The sequence below is a fragment of the Protopterus annectens genome, chromosome 4.part1 (assembly GCF_019279795.1).
Source record: "Protopterus annectens isolate FY-2018-M chromosome 4.part1, PAN1.0, whole genome shotgun sequence".
Classification (NCBI taxonomy): Eukaryota; Metazoa; Chordata; order Ceratodontiformes; family Protopteridae; genus Protopterus; species Protopterus annectens.
The window spans coordinates 120,509,818-120,535,127 of NC_056734.1; the positions used below are offsets into that span (position 1 = coordinate 120,509,818).

Here is a 25,310-nt window from a genome sequence, read left to right on the forward strand (position 1 = left end):
AGCATTTGTGTTATAGCCCTCTATATCCCCCCCTGGAAACAACATTAACACACTTGAGGAAATTATTCTATGGGCCTCATATAATATCAAGCTTGAGACATACATCCTAGGAGATGTGAATATTGACTGGAACAAAATTACTGCCAATAACCCCACCATTTAAATCAATCTATGTAATTTCACTCAACTCACAAATGCTATAACCAGACCTAATAAAAATAAACCCCCAGGCTCTACTGGACTGGATCCTTGTATCCCGCCCAAACAAAATCTCCCACACTGGCACCTTACTAGACTCTGTCAGTGATCACTTACTAGCCTTCATCCATAGAGCAACCCCCTCCTCTCCTCATCTACACCAATATAGCCATACTCAGAATATCAACAACTTTAACCCTACAACTTTTTCCAATTCTCTCAAACTGATAAATTGGGACACTCTAAAAACTCTACCTCTGGACAGTGCTGTTGAATTCTTCAACTCAACCTTCTTAGACACTCTTAACTCCCAAGCCCCTCCAAGAATAAAATGTATAAAAACCAATTCTGCCCCTTGGCTTAGTAAAGATACCAAAACACTCATGCATAGGCACCCTGACACCCTTCTTAAATATAAACAATTCCGCGACTTAGCAAAAAAACATATCATACAAGACTAAAAAGCATACTATATTAAACTCCAGTCTAACCACTCCTCTAACCCCAAGCAGTTCTGGAAATCACAAACTCCAACTGCCGCCCAAGAGTCCCGAATCCTGAATATATAAATGAATAAAATCGATCCAACACAAAGGTACAGGAACGGAAATTGGCGGGGCAATACAGTCCACATACACTATTCCAACCCCAAGGATCCACTTCAGCACAAAATAATACAAAATCTGGTCAAGATAAAAATGTTTAAATTTATTAATCCAATGACAAAATTCGGCAAGCGCTTTCACCCAAAAGGGTTTCTTTAGGCCATAAAACAGGAAAAAATACAAATTCAAAGTGTCCTATATATATAGTGTATATATAAGACACTTTGAATTTGTATTTTTTCCTGTTTTATGGCCTGAAGAAAAGGAAAAAATACAAAAAGTGAACATAGTGTTAACTGGAAACCAGAAGTGGTTGGAATAGTGTATGTGGACTGTATTGCCCCGCCAATTTCCGTTCCTGTACCTTTGTGTTGGATCGATTTTATTCAGTTCTGGAAATCCATCAACTCACTTCTCAACCCAGGCACCAAAAACAACCCTTGCCCTGACACTAGTAAATCTGACCCAGAAATAGCTACTCTGTTCAACTCCTTCTTTAATAACTCTATAGCAGAACTCACTAAAATATTCCCAAACAACAACACCTCCCCCCAAATCAAAACCTCTGCCCAACCTTCCACCACAAACTCACCTCCCATATTCCACCTCAAACCCATCCCCACCTCATATATAAAAAAACTTCTCTCTAAGCTTAAGCCTTGCTCCAATGCCCCTGACAATATCCCCTCACTCTTTTTAAGAATTGCAGCAGACAGCAGCACCATCCCCATTAGCATACTCATCAACAGATCCATACAAGAATCATATGTCCCCAAACTGTGGCGTGCAACCTTTATCCTACCTCTCCATAAAGGAGGCAAAGATTATAACATCTCCAACTTCTGACCCATAGCGATTCTCTCCCCTATTTCAAAAATTCTTGAGAAATGCATCTATCTCCAGCTCATGCTATTCATTACACATAACCAACACCTCACCCCAACACAACACGCATTCTGTCCTGGCCATAGAACAATAACAGTTCTTCTCTCTTTTCTAGACATCGTAAACCATGCCCGTGACTCCAGAGAACTTGTATCCACAGTCCTCCTTGACCTCTCCAAGGCTTTCGGCACAGTCTCCCATACCCACCTTCTTCACCACCTTTAAAATTTTAACCTCTCTCAAAACACCATTACCTGGTTCAGCAGCTACCTCTCTGACAGATCCCAGGCAGTAAAATAGAAGACTGCCACCTCAACCTTCCTTCCCACCCCAACCAGGGTACCCCAAGGATCCATTCTTGGCCCTATGCTCTTTAATATCTTCATTAATGATTTCCATGCAGCCATTCCTAACACTAAGATAGTACAATATGTAGATGACTCAACTTTAGTTTGCTCTGCATCAAACCTCCCTGAACTCCAACCAAAAACTCAAACTGCCTTCTCAACTACTGAGAACTGGGTGACCCAAAATCACCTCTCTTTGAATGCCAACAAATCAAAGATCCTTCTAATCTCTCCCTCAAAATCTATCTGCCTAGACAAAACTTCTTTCAAGATTACAAGCCTTGCCAACTCCACTATAGAAGTTGTTCCTTTTGCTAAACTTCTTGGAGTTACTATTGACAAACACCTAAATTTTGATACCCATATTCAGCTAAATATAAAGAAAACCCATCAGAAACTTGGCATGCTGTACAGAAACTTCCATTTCCTCTCCCCCTCAACAAGACAGACCCTCGCCACTACCTTCATTAATGTATGGTGCTCCCCTACTAAGCAACCTATCTTACTCCATCTCTTCTAAACTAGAATCCTGTTACAATAAAATCTCAATGTTCGCCACCACTTCCACATACTCCACTCACCACTGTAAACCTCTCCACCAGCTGCAATGGCTAGAACTCCCAAACAACCTTGACTATCACCAACTCATCACCACTCACAAGCTTATTTTCAAACCAACTATATGCCCAGCACTAACAAACATCTTAACATTATACACCCCAAACAGAACTCTAAGATCTACCCACCAAAATCTAATCTCTGATTATAAACCAAACCATCAGCTTCTCCTATCCTTTTCCATCGCCAAAAACTGTAATTCTCTCCCTCCATCTCTAAGAATTTCTGAGAACTCTGTACACTTCAAAACCCAGCTGCATTCTTACCTCTCCCAAAAATGGAAATGCAGTTGCTCTCCACCTGCCTAACCTGCTTAATACATAAATACTTTATAACACACAAAGTTTGTTCTTCCTTACACACTATTGATTAATCCTATGTACTGCCGTCATGCTAATGCTACCTCTATACCACTCTTAGAGGATTTAAACCTCTGTATTAATTTAGCTCATGCTAATATTCATGTATAAAGAACTCATCCATGCTAATGTTACTTCTATATCATTCTCAGATGATTTAAACCTCTGTATTTAGTCAACCTTGTACTACTGTTCTCAACCACTAAACATGTAAATATGCTTTACATCCTTCTCTAAGCTGATGTTTAACTTTTGTTTAGTTTTTGCTATTTTGTATGTAAAATTTGCTTAGTTTGTTTCTGTTTCCAGTATGTATTGTACTTCATATTATGGAGCTTGTACTATGTATTACTGGAGCTTTTCTCCCTGGGCCTCCACTGAAAATGGAAATAAATAAATAAAATAAATAAAAAGTTATGCTTTTTGAAAAAGTTGAAGAGTAAGGCAAAATGTAAGAAAAAGAAGAAAACATAATGTGCTTGTTATAGGGAGCCCAAGGTTGGTAAACAGAGGGGAGGACCGAAGAGTATGTGTGTGTGTTTTTTTTTTTTTGGGGGGGGGCTGAAACAATGTTCAGACCTGTACATAAAGTTGTTGTAATGTATCATTGTTGCAGCTAAATTCCAGTGACTGTAAATTTTTGTGACATGGGCGAACATAGTGTTGTATATAGGCATGTTGTAATGTAAGAGCATTATAGCTTCTGGTTAGTTTGTGTGCACTACTCCTAAAAGTTTGCAGCATGACCAAAAAGGTTGCTTAGGAGGGATGGCAATGACAGGGTCACACTTGGACTGGAAGTGCCTGGGAGCCCCCAAGCTAACACTGTCCCTGTACCCTCAATAACTCTCATTCGCCCATGGTTTTCATTGATTTTCCCTGACTTGGGCTCAACATTTTGTTGTGCTGCTCCTAAAATTGATTATATTTGAGAAAAGGTGATGGATTACCCAGTCCAATTACAGACATATTTAACTTTAGAAAAATGCAGCTCATCATGCCTCTCAGTCTCAGTTGATCATAATTTTGTAGTTCGTCCCTACTTTCCGGCATGTGTTTGCCTCGTCCCTCGTAAAATTTTTAATGTTTCTGGTATATCACTGAGGCTTATAATATGACTCGCGGTGGTGGTGGTGCTGCGGTAGCGTTGTCACCTCACAGTAAGATGCTGTCTGGTTCGATTCTCAGTTAAAGTGTCTTCTGCGTGGAGATGTGTGTGAATGGGCGTACCTTCGTTGAAGGTTGTGCGTCAGGGCTGGTAACTCGGCACGTAAAGATCAACTATCAATCATTAGCGGACCGGAGTTCCGCGGTGGCGACCCCTGACCGGGAAAAGCCGAAAGACACTAACAAGTCACTGAGGATTATAGTCAGAAAATAATGACAAATATTAAGAGCTTCACGTTTTCTTATTGTACAGAAAACACGTGCTGAGCAACGTGGTTTAATTGTAATGTTCTCTTATTCTGTCATCACGCTAAATCAACTGTATTATTGTTGAAGTATGTCTGACGGTAATGGAGAACACTTGACAGCCATACTCCTTCCTCAGAGCATTTGCTCTTTATGATTGTTAGATTTTTCGAGTTTGGTGCCCAGAGATTGAGTGCTATGGTACACCCCCTATATTTTAATATGACTGCTGTATTCGCACGCAGGTACAGCGGTTAGCGTTGTCACCTCACAGCAAGCAATCCCTCGGATCTGTTCCCTGCTGTATGTCCTCCATGTGTTCGCTCCAGGTGCTCCATTTTTCTCACACATTCAAAGACATAAGCAGTTGGATTGGATACACTAAATTGCCCCTAGGTGTGAGTGGGTATGCGAGTGTGTGGTACGGATGAACTACCGCTGCTGGGCTAGCCACCGAGGATTATCACTGTTGAAGTGACACCCCGACCCCATGTGCAAAAATGGGGAAAAGGGGTTGAGGATGGATGGGTTGTTATTCTCACAATCGCGTTTTGTGGTAAAGAACGCATTCTTTTGTTCTCTGCGTCTCTTTAACTAACAGTTTTAAACTGTTAAGCGTTTCTGCGTGCATTACCACGCGTTTAATCACTAAAATCTGTGAACAACTTGACGTGTTGCCGTATAATTACAGCCTTTGCCATTCTCCAAGGTCAGACAGTCTGCATACTGCATTATATTAACACCCGTATGTCATCTTCCCAAGGACGGGCATTGTTCATTTTAACAACACCCCTATACCATCCTCCCAAGGTCGGAGAACATGCCGTTTAAAAAACGTCTCTAGTTATTGGAACTACTAGGCTGCCGTAGTTCTGGGAAGACAGCCTTTTCCGGTTAGAGTTGGTACTGTTCAGTACAGTCAGTCTGTGTCTGTCTGTGTTAGAGCAAGTGAATTTCTTGTTCGATTGCTGGGACCCAAGTCTTTTTCTTCCCCCTCCGTTTCCCTGGCAATTTTTGTGTGTAGTACATAATGTTTAGGGCAGTCATTCGTTGCGCTTCGACTAATTTGAGGACTGTAGTCAGGAGTTATCAGCCAGCAGGTAAGGTAAATGGAGTTGGTATGTCGGCTATTGAAAATGTATGGAGTACAGGGTCCCCCTTGTATGGATATGGGTAGTCGGGTTGGTGCAAGAAAGGAAGCTGTTTGCTTAATAAGGTTTATGTTCATTAGATGGAATTGGGTAAAGTAGGGGTGTCTTAGTTTACTTGTTCTCAGTACTGGAAAGCACTGTGCCCTTGCAATGACCCACATGCTTTCATACATTAAGGCTTTAGGGCCTAGTTCCTTCACAGGTTAGCCAGATGACTCCGACGTAAGAAGGACCTTTTAAATTAATGAAACTGAACTGTTTCTGTATTGGCATTTTTCGCTGTAATTGAGATTTGTTATATCATATACCGGTATTGATACCAATGGAAGGGGGAGTGCATTTTGGGATAATTGTTAGGTTACGATTTTGGCTAGATTCTGAGGTGAGAAGGATTTTTTATTAAGGAGACTAAGGCTGTATTTTTGTTGCATTGACAGTTTCCTTTAGTGGAGATGCTTTTTAATATCGTATACCGGAACTGATACTGGTAGAAGGGGGGGGTTATGCATTGTGAAATAATTGTAGGTCACTCACAATCGAATGTATGAAATAACAGTGGAAGTGGTTTCCCTTTGTTTTGTATCGTAGTAATACTACATTGCTTAGTTATTTTAAGTGTTAAACCGCGTTTGTAGTAGGTTGAGTAAATACACTGTATTTGTAGCTCAGTAGTGGCAAATGTTGTAAATCGTCTTTCTCCAAAGTTATTGCTTTCGGTTTGGCCAGGCTGTCCTGTTTTAGGTCGTGCCCTTTGCTTGCACCGAGTGAAATGGGGCATGCATGGTTCGGAGAAAATTATTCTATAACATCTTTTGTTCCCTGGATGAAAACGATTGAGATACCACTCAAGAATTGTTTTGACACCGTATATACTGGAATGTCAATTTAAAATGTGTTTGGTAGAGATTGGAGTAACAACTGAAACGTGACCCGTTGTGGTTGTCATTAATGCTTCTGTACTGTGATTAGCATCTTGTGACTTGTGTGGTTATTGTTTTGAACAAGTATCCGTATCGAACTTCTTGTTTTGGTCGTAATCTAGTCTTATGTAATTTCACGGCAGTAGTTTCTCTGCCAAGAGTGTTTCCTCCTTACGATGAAATACGGATTCACTGGTGCCCACCCAACTTGTCTAAATTTGGTGTTTAATCATGATTTCTTTCTACCCAGGCCAAGTCCGACTTTTTGGGTCCATTTACCGTGCATTTTCTTTGGCATTGTTTTTTATTAGATATATGTAGAAGATACGTGCATGGTTTGCGTACTTTATAAGTACTTGTGTACATGCGTGGTGTGTGCATTTTCATTTGTGAATTGATATATGTATTTCATAGGATTGTAGGATTTTACAAGGTTACCAGTCCTAGAGCCCTTTAAAGCCTAGCCTTTCACGCTGCAGTTTTCCCAATTATCAGTGCCCAATGACGAAGGGGTTGGTATATGCCTGTGCCTTAAGGCATCAAGTCTCCCCCGTCCATAAGGGGCACAGGCAATAAGCCAATGGTGAATTTGCGATTTCCCACCCATTTGTCCAAATTGCATTTCATAGAAGATTACTAGGTTAACAGCCCTAGAGCATATTAGTCTAGCCATTTGTATCCCAGTTTTCCCAATTATTAGTGCCTCGTAGTTAGAACAGCTTTAGTATATGTCTTTGCTTTATGGCATTGACCCTGTCCATAAGGGCCACAAGTGACAAGCCAGTTGTGGAGTTGCAATTTCCGATCCATTGGTCCAAGTTAGGTTTGAATAGGCTTAGGGAAGAGCTCCGTTTCACGTGAATGGGGAGTCTTGTCAGAGAGGGGATAATTTCTGAGACACGTACCTGCTCCTCCATGTTTTGTTTATTACAGATGAGGTTACAATCCTTAGATCAGGTATTTCTAGTGCTGTTTTGCAAATGTGTAACAGAGCTGTTTTGCAAATGTGTAACAGATCCATCAGAGTTGGATTGGAAATGCCTTGTAGGCTGTGCATAAATCGCCCCTCAGTAGTCTGTAGGAAACTGGAGTACAAGGACATGACTTTGATCTGCATAGGACATTTACATGCTGTGTGTATATGTATATGTGGAGATATATATATATATATATATATATATATATATATATATATATATATATATATATATAACATTTTTTTTTTTTAGAGGAACGTCTGTGGTCACTCCAGCTGTCACACATATTCCTGGTCTGGTACATGCAAAAGGGTGTATTATAGTCCATTACTGGATTTAAGAAAAGAAACTATTCCTTTCTTAAATAATGGCATATAATGCCTGTTATGCCTGGCATCCTGAAATTCCTGTACTACCGCGCCGCGCAGTACATCAGAAGAAAGCAAGACTCGCTTTTTTTTATGTCTCGCTATGTTAAATGAGTTTAACATAGCGAGACAGTTTTGTAACTAAAAAAGCAACGGATCTTGCTTTCTGCCTTTTTTTTTTTAACATTGTTCGCTATGTAGAATGGGTATGTTAAACCCATTTAACGAAGATAGAGTTATACTAATGGAAAACCATTAGTATAACACGCTGGCCAATCAGCTCATGGTATAATATAGTCCATTACTGGTCTAATGAGGACTGAGTCTAGTGGGACTGTGCTCTCCTTATATCTGGATGTCATGCCCTCTGCTATGGACACATGATCAAAGTTCAGGTTACTGTTGTACTGAGTTCCGAAGTGCTTTATCCCTGGGTTTGCGTTTAGTGGGGTGTCATCGCTGTTGTAATACGCAGGGGAAGTTGTCTTCCTAGAGTGTAATTTTTTCTTTTTTTTTTTTTTGTATTTTAGGCAGTTTTTCTAGCCCCATTTATTTGTCTGTGTCAGACTATCCTGGGTAATGCCCACATAGTATTCATTGATTGCACCCAGCTTGCAGTCATCAGCAGATTTGGTCAGCCAGAGGCCCTCGACATTTGCCTTGACTGGAGAAATGTATTGTAAACTGGAGAGACCCCAGTACCAAGCCTTGTGGGACACCACTAGAAACTGCCCTCTTGGTGGAGATCAACGTCAGGTGGCACGATGCCAGGGTACTTCTATGGGCTAGGCTTGTAAAGGCTCCAGGGCCATTAGCCTAGTACACATCTATGAAACTATGAGCTGGATTCCCCCACACTAACTTCACGTATCCTGTCTCTGAACTGTTTGGCTATCAGTTGGATATCGCAGGAATTTATACCTTAATTTGTGAGTTTGTTAGTAATACCTGGGTGAGGTATTGTCAATGTCTTTGCCAGATCAAGTTAGGCAGTATATTACCATTTGCCCACATCCATGGCTCTGGTGACCACCTCCAAGTCTACCAAGTTTAATAGGCATGACTGGCCTTGACAAAACCATACTAAGGTAGATCCACTGGTTTGAAGATTTCTCGTCTTTATCTTGTCTGAAATTAATTCTTTCCGTGGCTTTTCATATAAGACTAGTCTAACTTATGGCTCTGTAATTTCCCTTTGTCTGTTGATGGCTTGCATTTGGGTAGAGAGATGACTGCTGTAGTCCTCCATCCTCTAGGGATGAAGCCTCTCTGGATGCTGGCGTTGAACAGAGATTCTAGTGGGTCTGAAAGGCCATTTTTCAGGCTGTTCAGGGGGCATCCTGGGATATCAGACCCATTGATCTTAATTTTTTTTTAGTGCAGTGAGGACTTGTTCTTTAGTGATAGTTGAGGGAGAAATGGTAGAGGGTATTTCCTAAGGGGTAACCAAGAATGATTGAGAGGGACAGTGAAATTGGCGCTAAATTTATTGGCCTAAATATTGCTATTACCCCCACCCCACCCCCCCCCACCACCACCACCAATTCGGTGTAGGGAATTCCATTTACTGTGGCTGTTCACTTTTAAGATTGCGTACACAACTGAAAAATGCTTATCCTTAGCCTGGAGTGTTATTTTTGCCTTGAAGTTGGCTTTTGTTCTAAGTTTTTGAAACGGTACTGTGGTTTCCATGCTGTTATGTATATGTCTGTACAGGGTTTTCGTAAACACTTCTACATTGCTAACCATGTTCTGAGTTTTTGTGGTGTGTTTTTTTTTTTTAGGGAGGCAGCTTGGAATTCTGCTATGCCATCGTTTAACATGAGGTAGTTAGCCTTGGAAAAGTTCTTTTATAGTTCTGAGGTTTGCTGGGAGTTCAGCATTCTCTGTGTGTTGGTGATTGTGTATGCATCCCAGTTCATGGGATATTTTGAAATCACATAAGAATATGGAGTTGGGCTGAACTTAGAGCAGTTTCAGTACATTCAGATACATGGTATGGTTATCCTGGGTCATAATGGGGACCATTCAGATACATGGTATGGTTATCCTGGGTCATAATGGGGACCTGTAGCAAAGGTATGCGACCCCTAACTGGAGCAGCCGAAAGAAGAAGCAAAGATATGGTGTGGGATTTTATGTAAGGTTAGTTGGACATAAGAGTAGCTGAAACTTGTCTTATTGTTTGACCAGTCTTGGAAGTGTGCTTACTCTTTTGTGTAGATTGATTTTGTGTGTACGCAGTTGTCCTCTTCATTTACTACTCTCTGCTGCTTTTCTTTAATATTTAAAGAGATGTTAAAATGCACAACTTGCAGCACTGTTGTAGTGCTGGGGGGGGGGGGTGCAGATCTCTCGGATTATATTGGGTTATGACTTTATAATGCAGGTATCAAATTGGTTATTTAGCTCAATTCGGATGCAGGGGACAGTAAAAAGTTTTGAATCACTTTTAGATGGTGTAAATTACTTTGAAATTTTTAATGAATGTGTGCAAGTGGTATGGGTAGTTTTAATTGGATATCTATTCTGTATTTAAAGTTCAGCCTAATGTTTTGCTGTACATATTAGTGTATTGTGACTTATTTTAAAATACAGGACCTGACCTTGCATTTCCACCTAGAGTACTGCACTACATTTAAATATGTGTTTTTTGCATACATTTAAGTAATTTATTTTACAGTGTAGTATCTATTGTATAGAAAGACAATATGGTACCGTCCATGTCAGCATAGTTGCTTATGCATTGTAAGTTCTGGGTTTAATTACCTGTACTTGGTGGAAATCCTATCCATACTTTTCCAGAGAACACTAATTTTATAAATGAGATGACTCTGTCACCATATACAACTTAAAGATGCACCAGTATGAGTGTCACTGAGGTGGCTGTGTTAATAGCCGGAGAGGTGTCTTTGTCCTATGAACCTGTAGGAGTGTGCACCCATTCTAGAGGAAGGGCCCCAGCTTGCATCTCAGATTCTTCATGTTACTTTGCAAGCTGCTGCCACTGTAAACTGAGAAACCTTGTGGAAACGTTGGGTGGGTCCTGGTTGGCATTTTTGTATGGTCTGTTCTACTGCTGCTTGTTTGGTTGAACCAACTTGGGTTAAAAAGCTGATGCAGTTTTTTATACTGCAAACTGCATTTCCTTTCAGAAAAATGTAATACACCGTTGGGTACGAGTATCGTATGCTTGCAGAATATGTAGTTTAAAAATGAGCACAAATTTTAAAAACAGTATTTTAAAACAAGTTAAGTAACCTTTCACAGTTACTAAGAAAATGCCAAATTCATTTGGGAACTCCTTTTGATCAATTACTATTGAATGCCTGTTTCTAAATAAGGGAAAATGCTTGGACTTCACTGAGCTGTAGGGTGTGTGTGTGTGTATGTGTATGTGTGTGTGTGTGTGTATATATATATATATATATATATATATATATATATATATATATAGATGTATCTTTCATAGTGTAAATTGTGTAACACACTTGTCCAGCTATATATGTATTGTAAAATACATGAAAATGTTTGTATATAGCTGGACATCTACATTTTCTTTCACCTGAGCAAAATGTGTTTCATCCATGCCATAGTTAAACTGTACAAGTCTAAAAGTCAGGGTCTTCCCCCCCCCCACCACCAAGCTTTTGATACAGTCTTGCATCTGTTTCTTCTGCACTGACTACTTTCTATTTAAAGGTACTATAGAATGGTTTCATAGTGCTCTCTCCAAATGTGGTTGGTATCCATTGGCTAGATTTGTATTCAAAATGGGTATCTGTAAGAATCTGTCCTCTTGTTTACATTTAGAAATGACATGTATGAAATGGCTCCTGCTGCTTATTCAGCCGTAATATAGTATACAGATGATCCCATTGTTACCTGCACAGCTTCAACATTAAACTTCTGCACTCTTTCACAGTATAGAAGCGTGGCTAAAAGTGTGTGAAGAAATTCTAAATCCACAAAACGGAAAATTGGTGGTCTTTATTTAACTAAATGTAAGACTAGAACTTGCGTTCTCAACATTTCTTGATAATGGCATTGTTGAGCAGGGCACTCCTACCAGCTGTTAGATGTTTGGTAAGATTGATGGTAAGGTATCGGTTGCAATATTTATTGCATGCTATGAAAATCCCTTAAACTTGAAGCTAAGCGAAATGTTCTTGCCTTACAGAGCAAGCAACAGCACAGTTCTCATCCCAAGGCTGCTGTATTTTGGTCTCATCCTTACCCACTTGTGCAAAAAAAAAAAAAAAAAGTTTGCATTAACTTGAACAGTGTTGCTATGAATTAGCTAAGTTTTCTGTTAACATCTTAAACTGAACGTATCGGTGCATAGCATTCCATAAACTTTAACTGGTTAGAATTTTAAGAATTATTCACAACTGAGAATTCATATAATTCTATATAAATTTGCAGGAGATCACTTCTACTTCTACACCGTAAAACTATTGTAACCCTTCAGGACAGCACAGATAAAGAAGTAAAATCAGATGTATTCCTTCAAATCACATAACCATTTTGGGGGTTCAATTCAGTCGGTATGCAGCAAAAGAAAAATGGAACACCTTACCTGTTCAGCTAAGAAGTCTGTAAACTACTATTTTCTCGTCTTGCTCCACTTTAATAACATCTTACCCAAAATTGAACTGCCATTTTTGTAACTTTTTATATCCCTCATATTCGTGTACTTGTAAGATTAGACGTGTTTTCCTTTTTTCCTTCTGTTTGTCTTGCTTGCTATATTGCCATTTCCTTATTACAGTGGCTCCATTTCCCAGTTTTACATTTTCTCCTATAGTTAAATCATAACCTGTTAATTTGTTTACACACTTTCTGTTATACTTTAAGCATCTTAAACATAAATGGAAACCACAGTTTGTATCCAATTTGTTTCCTGGGCCTATTTTAAAAAGGGTTAACTTTAACCCAGTCTGACCATCTCTCGTTTAGTAAACTTTAACTGTAACTATTCAGTTATTTAGTAAAATAGGATGTTGGGGATAAAGCTAATTTCTTCATTAGACTAAATTTAATAGAGTAATTGATGTTATGCTTCTTAGGTTTATTGATCTGAATTTTTGGGTAGCAGTTTCTAAGGGAACTAATGAGTTTAGTTTTCTGTCTTCTGTGTTTTAATTCACGTCATTCTTTATGCTTAGTGTTAGTGCTGTGGCATAGAGAGACTAGAATTATTATAATTTTTACTTTTAAATGTTCACTGCTTAAATTTCAGCCAATGGAAGTCAACTGCCTTAAAAAAATGCAGTGTTTACTGTGCTGTTGGGGACTTAAAAATGTTAGCATCAATAGGATGTTGGCAATTTATATAGTTGCGGCACCTTGCGTAACTTCATTTCGTAGTATGCTTTTAAGTCTGGCAACTATGGCACACAGTGAACCCTTGCTGCTATGATAGCAGGCTAAAATATTTTAGTAAGTTGAGTTTAGTAGTCCCAAGAAAGTGTAGAGAGCTTGTTAATCGATTGCCCATATAGGAACTGGCCCTTTTAATTTCTGCACTTGAATTATCGATCTTCAGTACCACTTGTCATTTGGTTCTAAATTGCTTTAACTTGTATTTTATAGGTGCTTAGGTGCTGTGGGGGATATGGGGTGGGGGTGATACCATTCTCGGTAAATGCTAAATGTTTTTGTTTTAACTAGTGAAATTACCTTTAATTTTGCACAATTGCTATTTTGAGTACTGCACCATTTTCTTGTGATTCATCTGCAAGAGTAGAAACTTTTGTCATTGTCGATACTTTGGCTAAATTAAGGCAGTAAACATGTAACACGTAGGAAGTTGTTCTGTGTTGAGTGAGTATTGCAAATGCTTTGTTTCATCATTTAAAGCAAATTGCATGCAGCATTGAACGGCTTGAGATGGTTTTTGTTTGCACATGTAATGAAGCAGGCTTTCGTGTGAGCTGCATTGCCATTTCTCCACGAGGGGGATTGGCTTATTTTAATTCTCCTTATTTGTAACATCCTCTGGAAAGCTGATTGTATAGTGGGTAGATCCGACATATAATTTACTTAATTGCTTAATGTTTGAGATGACTTGCTAAAGTACTGGTACAGTAAAACACTGCACAGTTTTAAAAGGATACAAAGTTTTGTACAGGTGACTTTTACATGAGGCTTTTTGGGTAGGCATATGAAAGCTGTGAGGGATGTGTGCTAGATTTCTTTTCTGGCACTGTGAACAGTGTTTTTTATGGCCAGCTTTACTGGAAATTAAATGTATGGTCTAGTTAAACTGGCTGTGTGTTGAAAACATTTATTAAGATTTAAGTACAGGTGAAAACGTTTTTTTGCAGTAGTAATATAGGTTTGACCCAGATTTTGGGTAGTGGTATTTGTATTGGGGAAAGGCCTTCAATGTGTATTGGGTAGACTTAGAACATTAAAGGTAAAGTGATTTGAGAGGCAGAAGGAGCATAGCTGGCTTGGGGTTGCTGAAAAAAAGGAGACCATATAATAGGAACTGAGAGTAGACTTGAGAGAGTGGTGGTAGGTCAGTGGGGAAAATGTATTCACGGGATCATAGGAGGTTACCAGGCTAATGACCCTGGGGCCCTTGCAAGCCTAGCCAAGAGTTTATTCCCAAAAAAGAAACCTTAGCATCTGCCACTGGTGGAACCCCTGGGACAAATTTGTGGCTTCCCATCCACTCATCCTAGTTCATAGGTAGGTACTAGGCTGTCTGCCAGAAGGCATTTATAAGCCTAGCCAGAATGTGTCTGCTTTCGCTGCCCCATTGATTAACTGAGCCTCTGTCAAGCAGAGCCAATTTTGTACTTGAAAGAGGGTCCGTGACGTACTCTGTGTATGGGCAATCTATTCCAGAGTTGCAGTAGCCTCTGGGAGACGAGCCTGTCTCTCCAGCAGGTTTTGTTGATGTCTCACTAGATTTAGGCCTTTCGATTGGGTAATGCGAGAGGATTTAGACTTGCAGATATGGAACATCTCTAGTAGGGCAGGGTCTGTGATCGCCATGTAGGCGAGACTCTGATCACATGTGAGCAATCTGTACGATGCAGAGTAGAGGGGTATTGATTTGAGCATGTCCACATAGAACAGGTGTTGGAGGCCATGGATTCTCTTTGAGAGGTGTTTCTCTGGTCTTTCCAGCTGGTGCAGGTGTTGGGAGAGGTATGTACCGAATCGGGTGTTGTACTCAATTGGCCTAATGAGGGAGGAGTACAGAGAGGTTGTTGGTAACCTCCTTTATTTATTTATTTTTCTGCATGCAGTCCCTTTGCTTCCGAGATGAACCAAGTAAGGCTTTTATGCCCCTATTTATTGACCAAAAATGAACTGTTTTCTATAAAAATGTATGGAATGAGCTCTAATTTTTTTGTATGGTGGACCTATAAAAGCATTTAATAACTTAATAGTCTACCATTGGTTAATTTTACAAATTTAATATAAAAGATGGTTACTGGGAGTGTATTTTATCTGAAGTCTCCATGAGAGATGAAAGCGCTTATCTAATGATGTTTTATGTCATTAAATTGTTTTATTCACACTGAGTCTGGTCAACTTCGTTTAGTTTTACTCGTATGGGTTATTTATTTTTTTGGCCATTTTTATTCTTTTATGACCATTGCTGCTAGATGATCAAATGTGAGATTGTCAACCTGTGTATCCCGGTCTCTCACCACAGGTTGTGTGCTTGAGGGGGGGTTGCCATTGATGTTGTAATTCGTAGGGGCTGTGTTTTTTTGCCAAATGGCATGATGCATTTTTTTGCGTTTTAAGCTAAGGCCACGACTTTGGCACCAGTCACTTGTTGCTATGAGACCCTCTTGTAGTATGTTAACATCATTTGGAGAGTCAATAACCGCACCCGACTTGCCATTGCCAGCAAACTTGATCAGCCACAGGCCTTTTGCCTTTGCCTGGATCACCTGAGAAGTAAATGCCAAACAGTAGGGGTCCCAGGATGGATCCTTGGTAACACCGCTAGTGACAGGTCTGCTGTCAGAGGTGAAGGCACCTATTTTGACCTTGTGGGTCCTATAGGAGAGCCAGTTGGCCACCCACCCAATGAGACTGGGGTTTATGCCAAGTTGGCTTTTTGATGATGCCCGACTGAGGGATTCTGTCAGGCTTTGGCCAAGTCAAGGTATACTCTATGTAGTGGCTTTCACTCATCCAGGACCTTGGTAACTGTCTCAAAAGTCAACCAGGTTAACAGACAAGATCTGTCCTTTAATCTGAACTGGGTGAAGTGTTTGGAGATTACTATGTCCTTGTTTATGTGGTCCATAATAATATGCTCCATGGCTTTACAGATGAGACTAGTCATGCTAATGGGGTGATGGCTTCCAGAATCAGTAGTGGCACCACCTTTTGTGCAAGGGGATGACAATGGCAGTTCTCCACTCTGCTGGAATGAAGCCTGTACTTAGGCTGAGTAGGATGCTCAATGGCGAGGCTAGTTCTTGCTGGAGATGTTACAGAATGGGTTACTATTGGGTCCCATGGAAGCTGTGTTCTTTGCCTTGGATAGGGCCTTTATCACTTGATCTGCTGAGATGTGAGGTGTGGGACAAGTATCTGGAATATCGAATGGGCCATTGAGGGGACGGGGGTGAAGTTTGTGCTGAACTTCTAGCAGGTTGGCCAAGTCATCGGGATCAGTGTAAGTGGTACCATACTGAACTAATTCATAATGAACCTGGGCTTTGCCATGGAGGTTCTTGACCTAACTGAAGATGGCTTTGTGGTTACCCTTTGTTTTAGAGGCTAGTTTCAATCCATAATTGACTTTGGAAGCTTTCACTAATTAATTATCTAATTTGCTTGTTAAGGATGAGGGAGTTTTTCCAATTGGGAATTTGTGACTTTGTCCTTGGACCACAGTTTTCTTCCTTTTGCTGTAAAGCCTTCTGATAGAGGATGTCCACCAGATGGGTTTGTGTTTCCTTGAGCTAGTTTTACTTCTGTTTGGTATGCTTAATATGTGATTTAATACACTACTGATGTCTGGTTTATTTTCTGGTTTAATATTTTAGCTTGTTTTCCTAACGAGCACATTCAGTTTAAAAATAATGTATTGTTTGCCTTATTAGATGCAGCTAGCATCTTGCTTTTTGCTTCCCAATACTTTCATTATTCAGCCATCTTGTTTCGTTTTTAGGTCATTTTACACCCTCCCCACCTCCCGCAAAAATTTAAATATGGTATCCTGTCTGCGACCTGAGCAGTCTACATTGGAGTGGTAGGATTACGGGTCTGCATGAAGCATTCCGCAGACAGTCTTTGGTTTTACCATGGCCTTGTCAGTCAGGACCAGTAAAGTTCACTTTTTACAATGAGGACTCCCTTCAATCTTTAATCTTGATCAGGGGTGTCATCCTTTCAAATGGTACTTTGTTCCATAGGTGTTTGCTGCATACATGCAGGGCATTGCACTTTGTAGCATTGGCCTTGTCTGGTACTGTTCAGCCCACTCTGCTCACTGTTATCTACATTTCTCATCCCCTAGGTTAATTGTGTTTAAAATTAGACACGAAGTACTAGTCCCAGAATTGTCCCATTGAGATTACAGTAGCAACCTCTGTGCCTTCTGATAATGACCCTTCCACCACCACCACCCACTTCCTTGTCTGTTGATTACTTTTTGCTAGGTAGACAATTGTGGTGAATGTTTGTTTTTTAAAACTTTGCCCAAGTCTGTGAACATACCCATTGAGTTTCTGTACAGTCTTCCACAATTGCCCAGTCACAGAACAAAATCTGATTAGAACTGGCAGTACCTGTTGACAATGAAACTGTACCGACATTTTACTTTGGCGACTTTGCCTGCAGGAGTGCCAACTAAATTTTCCCACTCCATTTACAAATCACAAGACTGGAATAAGACTTGACTGGCCGCATCTACTAGCTGTAGACCTGTGCTAGTATTCATTCTTGAGACTGACATCCAGCCATTACATCTGTTTCCATGGTTTTATGTACTAATGGGTCTTCAGTTAATTTCATCTGCTTGGTTCTGTTTTGTGAAGTGGAAATGGTGCATCTCTTCTAGTCTTGGCTGCTGCCCAGGTTGAGTCTGAAAGGTCATTTAGTGTTTTTTTTTTCTTTAGGGGCTGCAATTACACCCTGCCAGATTTTTTCATCAACTTTTGCTACTATACCATTACAGATTAGAAAAACATTGGGCTAGCTTCCAGTGCATCTCCACCAGTTAATAAATTTTTCTAATTGCAAGTGGGAGGGTAGGTGCATTTTAATAGTTAACAAGACTGAAGGTAATGTGCAAATAGCACATTGTAATGATGAAGAGTGAGTTCAGGATTTCTTGTGAGTTTTATAGATGCATAGTTCCTCTGTGTGATGGGTAGCCAAAAAAAACCTTTAATTGTTTCCCCTGTACTGTCATAAAAATACAGCTGTTTAATGTATGCAATTTCTTGTGTAGTATTTCACTTGGTTGTAAAAAGGGAATTCTGTGTTACTTTACTTGGTACGTGTAATTCTAAGTTGAGTAATGGTCATTTCTGGTTTAAAAACTGAACTTTCACTAGTTTATCTTCTGTACTAACTTGGCAATTAGACTAGGTTGACCACTTTTCAGCCAGTAAGAGGTCATGTAACAGGAATAGGTTGGTGCATGAGACAACCAGGAGTTCCTGTTGTGTAAATAGTGAGCAAGTTCTCATGGAAAAGGAACCAGACACCTCTTCCTCAGTTATTTGCCTGCCCGTGGAATGTTGGAAAAGTGGTCATGACTAGCCCAGACAAAATGGGGCCAAACATGATGATCCCCAAGGAGTATCACTGGAACTTAATAGAAGTGTAACCGCTAAGGCTAGCTGCAATGTGTACTGATTTTAATAATGTAAGTATGTGCTACAGTCTATTTTTGAGATGCCCTGGTATCCTTGCCCAAAGAAATGACACCACCAGAGTTGCTGTTGAATTAAAAAAAAAAAAAAAAAAAAAAATCTCTAAGTTGGTGACGCATGAATAATCTACCTTTAATAAAGGGCAGATATACTCTGAATGTATTTCCTTTGTCTTATTGTATTTTCCTACATAAAAATCATCTATTAATAGGAAACTCTGCCATGACTTGGTGTGTGCTTCCCCATGTGTGATATTTCTGTGCCGTTGGGCATCTTCAGTGTGCATAGTATGTTTTTGAATGAAATCTCCAAATACTTTCCTCCTGTATCGTCTGGCTTTCCCATGTTACCAATCAGATTTCAAGATGCTGTGGACAAGGCAGTGCCCACAAAGCAAGGTGTTTATTTCTTTCTTGTTGGGCTCCTAAACCTGTTAAGTTTCTGGGCAGTGATTCACAGGTCCTTTAATGTGTACTGTTGCTCTCGGCTACTGCCTCTCTTCTTCCTCCTCCTTTGTGTTTAATCTCAGGGTGTGTTGTTTTTTTTTTTTTTTTCTTCTTCTGTGTAATGTGAATGCAGCTGTGGTGTAATGTGAATGCAGCTGTGGCATAAATGGCAAGAAGCTGGACACCACTGGTAAAAATTCAGAAGGAAGAAAGACTGGATTGAGCTTATTCATAACATAGAAAGTCTGAATTAAGCACCGTTTTGTAGCTGCAGGTTTCAAAGGAAAATATACCACATGTGAAGGTGTAGGTCATTGTAATATCTTCTGGAGATGTGTTGCATTGTGGAAAAGAAGCTTTGCTCAGAAAACAAAATCATATTGGTGTGTTCACCCCCGATCAGGCAGTTGTTACTAAACAAAAAAAAAAAAAAAATTAGTAACTTTGTAAGAACACTAGTTACAGAATACGTTTTGTAGCCACTTAAATTGGTAGTCATTTTAAACCATGTTTGGTCAAGTTGCAGCACTGGCATTTAGTAAGATGGCGCTCAAGATGTGTCCTGTTTTTAGATGAGGAGTGCTGAACATGACTTTTGAGACCTGGATGAAGCACCTCAGCTGATGCATAGTGGGACACGTGATGCGATAATAGCTGTCACCATCCATGATATCCGAAGATGGTATAAAGTACGGAAGGGTGGAACTTTTTTGACATTGATAACAGAAGAGACTATCGGTTTATCATCCACAGGTTCATCTGCAGCTGTCATGGGCATTGTAGGAGGGGAGTGGCAGACAGTTGAATCCTGATTTTTCATTCCTTATGAACTGCTGGTTTGCAAAAGTTTAACCAAGGCTAATGGCTGACACAAAAAAAAAAAATGTATCTGTACATTTTCTTGGCTGGTCAACTTTCCAGGTTAAAAAAAAATGAATAAAAACAAAAGGTAGTGTTGCTACCTTTCTTTTAAAATCGTGCAAGTTGTGCACAGCTGTTCATTTGAATTCTTACTGTTTGTAATCCACTAGTCTAAACTGTGTAAAACATTTTTAATAAAAAATGAACTAAATGTGTAACATAATCTTTTAAATGTTGAATATCAGGTCTAAGTAATAAAACCTGCTCAATATTTGTTCCCTTAATCCTTCTCTCACATTATTTCTATTCCTGTGTCATGTTTCTGTTTTGATCATGCAGACTGTTGTGGTCGGGTCTCAGATTGGGGTTATGTGTTTTTGAGACATGAATGTGAAGAACTTATGTGAGAGTGAGACCCAGTCATAATGTGCATGGAGTTTTATCTAGTTTGTGCATTACCATTTGGCTTTTTTTTTTTGCAAAGTATTTTACTGGTAAAGTACTTTGGTAAATGTATAGCAGGAAAGATACAGGGGCAGTTTTAAATATTGCTCCTATTTTAACAAGATATTTACAGACAGGAGTGAAGGAACACCCCTTCCATGATGCTTACCACAGCAACACTTGGGGGGGGGGGGGTTATGGACCCAGTTATGTTAGTCTGTCCTCTGTCTCCAGAACTACTTTTACAGGGTTTTTGTCCTACGTGGGAGCATAATCATGGCACTCCAGTTCAATTAAAATGAGAAAGTGATACTGGACTTGTGGGCTCCTGAAAACAGAGGTGGCTAACTTCACTGCACCCATACAAATGGAGATCAGTTGTATGACCGCCAAGTCATACACCAATGAACACGTACACTAATTATGGATCTCGCCGTACACAGTAGAACCAAGATGCTCTTCTGCAAAAAAAGAAGCAGATCTGGTGGTCCCCTGCCATAAACTCTACAACAGGAGGAGGAAACTGATGCGGAATAAGGTGAAGTCCCAAGACTGGAAAAACTCCCTTATCAGCCTCAAAAAAAAAAGTTGAGATCCCTCATCAAATTCTCTAAAGCTAGCTATGAAAACAGAGTTGCAGCTCACAGTAAAGACAACCACAAGGCCTTCTATAGTTATAGGTTCATAGGTTCATAGTTTAGTACTAAGCTAACTGCCCTTGTGAGCCATTTCTTGTGTTTATAAGGCAAACACCTTAACCATTAAGCCACCCTCCCAACCAAAGAATTTCCATGGCAATGCCTAGATTTGCCTTGAGCTACTGCACAATGGTGCCTCCTATACCGAGCCAACAGATATTGCCAATATACTAACCGACAGATTCATTGTCAACTTTACCCCCCCTCCCCGGGACCACTCACAATACCAGTAGATTGCCAGGCACCCAGTATTACTGCTGCACAGGTTAAAACAGCACAGTCAAAGGCCAAGAATACAGCTTCTGTGGGACCTGACAATATCCCTGGCTGTGTTCTACATGAACTTACAGGGTGAACTGGCACCTCACTTGTGTTCTGTTCAGTCACACCCTCACATCGGGCTTTGTCCCTACCAAATGGCACACTGCTACGGTCATCCCTCTCCACAAAGGAGGAGCGGCGACAGACCCTGGGAGCCATCACCCTGATGAGTCTGATATGCAAAGCTATGGAAAGCATCATCATGGACCTAATAAGGATATAGGGAATCTCCAAACTCTGGATCCCACACAGTTTTTGGTTTTATGAAGGGCAGGTCATCCCTGCTAAACTTGGCCAACTTCTTTTGAGTTAGTCACCAGAGCTGTGGATGAAGGCAAGGTTGTTCATACAGCCTTCCTTGATCTGGCCTAGGCCTTTGTCCACTCAGGAATCATAGAAAAACTCACAAAGCTAGGCATCGACCCCTATATTACTAGGTGGGTTGCAAACTGGCTCACAGGTAGTATGCACGGTGTGAAAGTAGCTGACTTAGACTGCCGACCAGTCACAAGTTGAGTCCCACACTCTGCTTGACTTACAAAGCCATGTCTGACCCAGTTCTGATAGAAATGCTACATCTGAAGAAATCCTAATCCACACTCTCCCTCATTACCACAATCGGCAGAACATGCTGGAGGGACAGGTTCATAACCCAGAGACTGCCCATACTATGGAATAGACTTCCCATACATGTCTAGCAGAGCGCCTCACTGGCCCTCTTCAAGAGAAATCTTGAGTGGATGGGAATTAGGAAATTCACCCCAAGATCATTGCAGTGGCTTTACTCGACAGAGGCACTGGGAACTAGGGTTGGGTGGCACAATGCCAGGGTAATCCCATGGGCTTGGCTTGTAAAGGCTCCAGGGCCATTAGCCTAGTACACACCTATGATTTTTTTTTTAAATTACCGAATGCAGCCAGTACTGTATTGGCTTAACAGCCCAACTCTGTTTGCTTATATGGCTAGAACATTACGAAGTACACTTGCAGCAGTCCAAGCCCACTTGCTGCCTGATTGACTACTTAACGTGGACTTGAATCATCCCAGTTGGTCTTCATGGTGGGGAACTTTGCAGCCTGAACTAGCCCTGCAGTTGTCCACCAGACTCGCTTGTGGTGCAACCTGTATTGACCACTTGACATAAAATTTAGGTAGCAGCTTTTCCCTAATTACTGTTTCACTCTGTAATGTTATGTCGTCTGTGCGCTCTAGAAAGAAAGCGCATTCTCTCTATAAATGCAGATCTGTTTTTTATGCTGTAGATTCCTACTTCCCGCAGAATAGTCTTCGGCAGTACGCAAGTTTTGTAGCATTCAGATTCCTTGCCATAGGTTATGGTATCTCTGCAATTCTTTGTTTTGTATCTAGTGCATTTGCTTACTCCACAGCCAAACAGTACACAGGTTTTACCTTTTTAATGTTCCCTTCACCCCATGCAGAATCTTATTCCACCCTTTGCCAACTTTGTGCAAGTAATTGGATATGTTTCTCTTGGAACTCCTGCAGTCCTGATGACTGCTGAACCTTTGAGTAGGTATTGAAGCAAGTCATATGACACTGTATTCTTCGTAGCATATGTTTTTCACTTGCTTCTTGCTGGTTGATTTTATCATGGTGGGATCTTTTCCATGGGTGTTCATTTAGTCCTGTCACAGTATTTATGTTGGGCATATGTTCCATCTCTTTAAACTTTCTGGTTTAAAAGCCCACATTTGTGCTCGTTTCCCGCCTTCCCTCTAACTTGTCTAGTCCAGATACAGATTTGCTGTATCCTGGAATGTTTTAAGCTTCTGAGCAATGCTGAAGTGTGCTCTTCAGTTTTTCACTTGGATCTGCTAGTTCACTCCTCTTCTGCACTTTTGCTAGCTTATTAGTTTAGCACTCTACCAGACTTCTTGTAGCAGTTATTGTAGCACACACACCAGCACTAAACATTCTACAAGGAAACTGCTCCAGTATTTATTAATGCCCACCCCTCCAGGCATGTCTAAAGGTCAGTTCCCTGTACTTTCTCCTATTAACCTGGCGAACTTGGGCATCCTGAGGCAATGTAGCAACTGCCTCATGTACACTGACAACCCTCTCGTCTTGCCTCCCAACACTCAGACTTGCGAGAGATGCACTTTTATCCAAGCCAAGACCGGAATAGCTGGTCAAGAGGAGAAGGTCAACCACACCACATGGCACACACAGCCCTCCAGAACACACACAAGCACTGTCGTCGCATAAAAGCACAAACCACACACCCACCTTCACTGAGGCTCTCAATAAAAATCTACCCAAACAGCAGAGACCTCCAAGGCAGAAACGCACTCTACCACAACACTAATCGCGGGACACTGTCCTAAAGTGTGCCACTCAACCAAAGCCCGTAAGGCAAAACAGCATGCCCAACACGGTAGTGAGGCACACTGATGTCCCACTCACTAGGTTGAATAAGGAGAAAGTAAGGCAGCTGCCTGTCAGGTGCCATGATCTGCCACATAACGCACACACTCTGGTCCCTCAACAGGTACAAATAGGACGGTCGTTGTACATATGGGTGTGAATGACCCAGGAGTACCTCCCTGGACTACATTGAGAGACATGGAGCGCTCAGATTATGTAGCCCAGGTGGGTATGACCCTAGTCCTGAGCAGCATCCTACTATCACCTGGAATGATATCCCAGTACAAGCAGAAAATGATTGATTTCAACAACTGGCTAAGTTTCTGGTGTCATTCTAAGGGGATCCACTATCTGCCTGGGACAACATGATTGACAGACCACGATGCTCTGCCAGAGGTGGCCTGCATCGGTCCCTGCTGGGCTTCTGGATACTGGCTAAGGCTCTTGCCACCCCTGTAGTGCCTTTTTAGGCGGTGTTCCAAAGACCAAATTACCACCGTAACAGCTACAAACAGATGCAATCTGAGGGTCATGCTGCTCAACGCTAGAAGTCTAAATCTCAAAATGCACTCGCTCAAAACGCTCCTTAAAATGGAGAACATTGACATTTTGTGCTGTAACAGAGACCTGGTTCAAGGCAGCAAAAAGTACCCCTTCACTACCAGGCTGTAACTCATTTTACACCTTTCGGCCCCAGAACTTTGACCAAAGCTCCAAAGGCGGTGATGTTACCATATTCCTAAAGGATGCGCGCACCTCCAGACTGGTAGCCCAATGTAACGCATCTGAGATGCCCAATATTTGCTGCACCTGAAGTAAGACTGTGATTTCAGGTCATAGCCTGCTATAGGTCCTCAACCATGTCCCAAGACTCGCTCCACATTCCTAAGCAGTCTGGGGAATATTGTGGTCCAACCTAACACTTTCATACTGGGTGACTTCAACTACCCCTCCATTAACTGGGAAAAATACTCTTGTACCAATACACTTGCCCAACACTTTCTGGAATTCATAAATTCCAATGCCCTGGACCAGCTCGTTCTTATCCCCCACTAGAGGTAGCAACATCCTTGACCTGGTCATTACTAACATGGGTGACCATTGCTCTACACCAATAGTCAACTCCTCCCTGGTTAGATCCAATGACAAACTGATTAACTTGGAAATCCCCCCACCCCCCACAAATGTAACCACAATAAAAAAAACTTCTCCAAAACTAACGTTGGGCTCCTAAAAACAGAGGTGGCTAACTTCACGGCACCCATACAAATGGAGAATAGTTGCATGACTGCCGAATCATACTCCAGTGCACTGTACAAGCGCGTACACAAATGCATGGATCTCGCCATAACCAATAGAACCAAGGCAAAAAGGTGGTCCCCTGCCATAAACTCTACAACAGAATGAAGAGACTGATGTGGAAGTGGAATGAGGTGAAGTCC

General features: G+C 40.9%; 1 protein-coding gene across 1 annotated transcript in view; it reads left to right on the forward strand.

Moving 5' to 3' along the window:
* The first annotated feature begins 5,296 nt into the window (after positions 1 to 5,296).
* LOC122800768 (cytochrome c oxidase subunit 5A, mitochondrial) overlaps positions 5,297 to 25,310 on the forward strand; it is a 149,396-nt gene continuing 129,382 nt past the window's right edge. The window contains exon 1 of the mRNA XM_044070022.1: positions 5,297 to 5,525. Coding sequence (XP_043925957.1) covers positions 5,456 to 5,525 — 70 coding nt within the window. The 5' untranslated portion in view covers positions 5,297 to 5,455. The remainder of the gene's footprint in view (positions 5,526 to 25,310) is intronic.